Genomic DNA, 4,651 nt, shown 5'->3' on the forward strand with positions numbered 1-4,651 from the left:
TGAGACCCCCAATTTAGCCAACTTTCAAAATTGTCCGATATGCATGTGTGATACATCATTGGAAAGCTTAAAATCTCAGTTTTCTGGGGGAAGAAAAAATTTGAGCAGGAGGACATTTTTTTTAAAAATATATTTTTTAAACAGCAAAATCCTATCTGGAGGTGAGAGCACGCGAGAACAGAATTACAGACGCCATGACTTTAACGAGATATTATCGCGTACCTACTTTGTTTTGATCCAAAAACTCCATGTAGCATGTATCACGGAGTGTCAAGACACAGCTGTGAATGACCACAGCTGGATTTTTGGGGGGTTTTAGGGGTGAAACATGGTCATATAACAAGGGTCGCGATGCAGAAATCGCAGACATCAAGAAGTGGTCGAGATTTTCTTTTTCATATATTTAACCTTTTGAACTTTTTTTTCAAGTTTTTTTTTTTGTTTGTATCAATTATTTATCATCTAACATATCGGAGAAAATGCGACAGTAGCAAAAAAAAAAAACCAACAACTAAGCGATAGTTATGAGGTAGATATCCGGGACTTTTTTACAGACGCCATTTTTTTCATTGTGACATAATTTGTTTAAAAGTTTAAAATATGTGAGTGAATAATTTTTTTAAAGTCGTTTTTTTTTTTTTTTAAACAAATAAGAGATCAATGAATGATTCTACGCTAAAAACAACAAACATTTTGAATAATACATATAATTAATTACCTTTGTTTTATGGCTGGGTTGAAACAAAAGTGGTTGCGCGACGTCCGTAAACGGGGGTTTTCAGGGTAAAACGGACAAATTAAAAATAGTTCGGGGGCTTAATGTGCCATGAATCTGCTATGGCAGCATGTAGAGATATTGTTCTATCAAACACAACAGTTGTTTTAGCTTAAAATACAGCAGTTTCTTTTAAAGAGGAGTGGAAGACCAGAAACTGCTTTTCCAGTCTTGTCTGTGTTTTCCGCCATATCCTTATTGAATACGGCATGGTGGCCCCTGAACACGCCCCCACGGCCAGGGGGCATGTACGGGCATTGCTCCCTGTTGGTTTCAATAAAGTTGCATTCAAAAGGCCGCATCAGCACCAAGCGAGGAGGAAATTCTGGGAAATTTGGTTGCCTCACAAAAAGTCTCGTCACTTCCTGAGATGACCAATATGCGGTTTGTGACAACTTCTTTAAAAATACACAAGTCTGCAGATACTCAACATGAAGAGACGCAAGCGACAGTCGCTAGATTGACAAGAGTGGAAAAGTTGAGAAGTGGTACATTACTGAGAATGATTGGACGCCTGCTTTGGACTCAGTGGATGGACACAAAAACAAGTAAGATGCTTACATGGGAATGATGAAACAAACTAAAGATAAAAGGAACGAGCTGGACAGACAGAAGTTGTCTAATATGACCTCATTAACTGACTAGTATAACCAGTACTAGTACTATTTTGATAACCAATTAATCATTTAAGACCCTCTTCACCTTAAACTTGTCTAAATTCTTGAAATTATGAAATACATATAACTTCTCAATTGTAAATATTATCAGATTTCTTCATTATATTTCTGTAAACTCAAAGTAGGACATGGACAAAAATCTTTTTTTTTGCCAGTTTTTGGACATCTTACTGTCTAGACTAGCTTCTTAATAAGGTTGCAACAACTTATCGATGAATAAATTAATTGCCAACAAATTACAATTAAGTCAGGAAGCTGTGATGAAATGTTTTTTTTTTTAAGGAAACAGTTCCCTTTTGTCTTCATTGTCACTTACAACATGACTAAAACAACTTCAAGGTAAACAGTGAAGGTAATTGAAAAAAGTGACACTTACCCGATTAATCGTTCAATTAATTGTCCGATTAATCGATGATGAATAATCGTTAGTTGGAGCCCTAGTGACTGCCAATATTGTTAACAGTTTATTGGGCAAGTGACTATTTTATGTAATGATGGTAGAGAGTTTCCAGTAGCTAGATAAGAGTAACTAAAAAAATATTCCTATAAAAACCAGGATTACGCACCATATTTTAGGTCATTTAGGCCACAAAATTAACATCTGGTAAATAAGGGGGGCCTACTTGACCCTAAATTTGATTTAAAAAAAAACTCTCAGAACTCTCTACGTTCACCTATTTGACGTTTTAATCAGGCCATTTGGGGGCCGTAAGCAAAAGAATGCAAAGGGGCCCATATTTTTGGCCCACCATTTCGTCACAGTGTACTGTGAAACCCATACATGCAATCCAACCCATACATCCATATTTTGTATATTAATCAGATTTTGTTGCACTGCATACTTCAAACTTCTCACCCCAAATGGTTGTCAGTACTTACAGTAGATAGCGCCAAACCTTTTTCTAAAAGAGGAAAGAAAGACGTTAAGGAACAACTTTTATTTTTTTAAGCTTTTAATCAAGTATCCAAACTCACAAAAGTCTAATAAAGCAAACTGCAGTAAACCGAAAAAAAAAAAAAAATTAAACAATTGCCACATTGGGGGCCCCCAAGCGGTCAGGGGCCCTATGCAGCTGCATAGTCTGCGTATAGGCTGGGCCGGCCCTGGTTTTAATACATATGAAACCTTAAAAAAACAAAACAAAACGACGGTAATACACTCTGGTGATGGTCCCAAATAACACTCAAGTGTAGATTTTTAAAAAATGTCATAGTACAGTGATCCCTCGTTTTTCGCGGTTAATGGGATCAGAAACCGCCGCAATAAGTGCAAAACCGTGAAGTAGCGCCCCCGTAGCGCCCCCCCCCCCAAAAAAAATTGGGGGGTGTTCAATGTATTTATTCAGATTTAACGTGAGAATCGAATGATTGCTGCTCGCCTCTTCCAGTAAAAATGGATTGGTCGTCTAGCACCGTCAATCAAGTCCTATCAAGGGTTCATGCATTGAATGTAAAGATAGATAAGTGTGGTGTGTTACCTGTCTCTCCAGCGTTGCTCGCTCTCCTGCTGCTCCTGTTCACCAATCAAGCATCTTCCATCAGTCCACGCCAGTGTTCGGATTCCATCCAACGAATTTGGAGAGTGACCCGACTTACGTTGAAGGAATCTACGGAGCTCATCAAAAATTACGTGAGTTCTACATCTTCCGTGTGTCTTTTACCTGTCAAATTCCTAACGCTCTCTTTCCTTCCAGAAAGCCGCCCAGGGAGCCTTGTCAGATGTCTTCTGCAAGGCGACCCTCCAGGACATCCCCGACCCCACCATTTCTGGCCTGGAGGTTTCCGAGCGGCTGGAGAGCATCTGGGATCACATCCTCGCCTTCCGTCCTCACTTGAGGCGGGTCTACGAGCAGCAGGAGGACCTACAGGAGCCTGGTAGTCCAGTTCTGGTTCAGCTGGTGGATGTCGACCGACGCAGTCAGGACTTGGGGGCCCTAGTGCTGGCCTTCTATCGGGAGGTCTTCCCAAACCTGCAAGAGCTGGCCGAGGGGCCCGCAGTCGTGGATCCACCCGCACAGAATGTTTTCCAGCAGAAGGTCTACGGTTGCGTGGTTCTCAAGACCTACAAGGCGTTCCTGACCAATACCGCCCGGGAACTCAAGGTCCTCAAAGGGAACGTGTGCACAGTCAGGAGGAGGTTCAACTCCTTGGGATAACAAGGAATATTTGAGAAGAACTGCTTGATAAGGCTTATTTATGATATTTATATTTAATATTTATTATGAAAATGTCTAATATGTTGTAACAACAATGTAGAATAATAATATACAAGCTCTTTTGCTGTGCGAAAGAAATATATTTTTTTCAACTTAAAATTGACTATTTTGGTGAAACCAACCCTTGTTCCCATGCAGAATACTAAAGAACAGATTAAGAGGGAAATAAAATATTTTTTTCTAAAGAAAGAAGTGTAATCTTAATTCGGTTTTCTCTGTGTTTACATCAAGACAAAACCTGGAAATATCTGTCAAAATGCTCAAAATCAGCTGTCTATTCCCAAAAATTCTGGCATCGAAAGAGTTGTCAGTTCATTTCATTAATCACTGACTTCATGACATTGCTCACTTAATGTCATATTTTTATGACTGTTAATGATTGGTCACTTCTGTTAGCGCAAATTCTCCTTGCAAAATCTTTGATTAATTATTCGATTGGGTTTTTTGTCATTGTATGCTTCATTATGTCAGTAACTGATCACTTAACTCATTGGCTGCCAGTGACGGCGATGGAAGTCCAATAAATGTATTCGGGATTATGCTCACAGTTAATTTATTCCCTGCCAGACGGGTATTACTGTCAATGGCAACCAAAGAGTTATATGAATATCTTCATGAGGGTTGTCGGGAGTTAGAAGTACAGTGAGGAAAATAAGTATAAGAGCACCCTGCGATTTACAGTGGGGCAAATACAGTGCCTTGCAAAAGTATTCGGCCCCCTTGAACCTTGCAACCTTTCGCCACATTTCAGGCTTCAAACATAAAGATATAACATTTTAATTTTTTGTCAAGAATCAACAACAAGTGGGACACAATCGTGAAGTGGAACAACATTTATTGGATAATTTAAACTTTTTTAACAAATAAAAAACTGAAAAGTGGGGCGTGCAATATTATTCGGCCCCCTTGCGTTAATACTTTGTAGCGCCACCTTTTGCTCCAATTACAGCTGCAAGTCGCTTGGGGTATGTTTCTATCAGTTT

General features: G+C 39.3%; 1 protein-coding gene across 1 annotated transcript; it reads left to right on the forward strand.

Moving 5' to 3' along the window:
• Window positions 1-1,179: 1,179 nt before the first annotated feature.
• On the forward strand, window positions 1,180-3,837 carry m17 (IL-6 subfamily cytokine M17). Its single transcript, XM_057818455.1, has 3 exons — window positions 1,180-1,323; window positions 2,943-3,082; window positions 3,147-3,837. Exons 1-3 carry the CDS (start codon window positions 1,278-1,280, stop codon window positions 3,606-3,608), a joined length of 648 nt encoding a protein of 215 aa, XP_057674438.1. The 5' UTR covers window positions 1,180-1,277; the 3' UTR covers window positions 3,609-3,837.
• The last annotated feature ends 814 nt before the right edge of the window (window positions 3,838-4,651 follow it).

The sequence above is a fragment of the Corythoichthys intestinalis genome, chromosome 17 (assembly GCF_030265065.1).
Source record: "Corythoichthys intestinalis isolate RoL2023-P3 chromosome 17, ASM3026506v1, whole genome shotgun sequence".
Classification (NCBI taxonomy): domain Eukaryota; kingdom Metazoa; phylum Chordata; class Actinopteri; order Syngnathiformes; family Syngnathidae; genus Corythoichthys; species Corythoichthys intestinalis.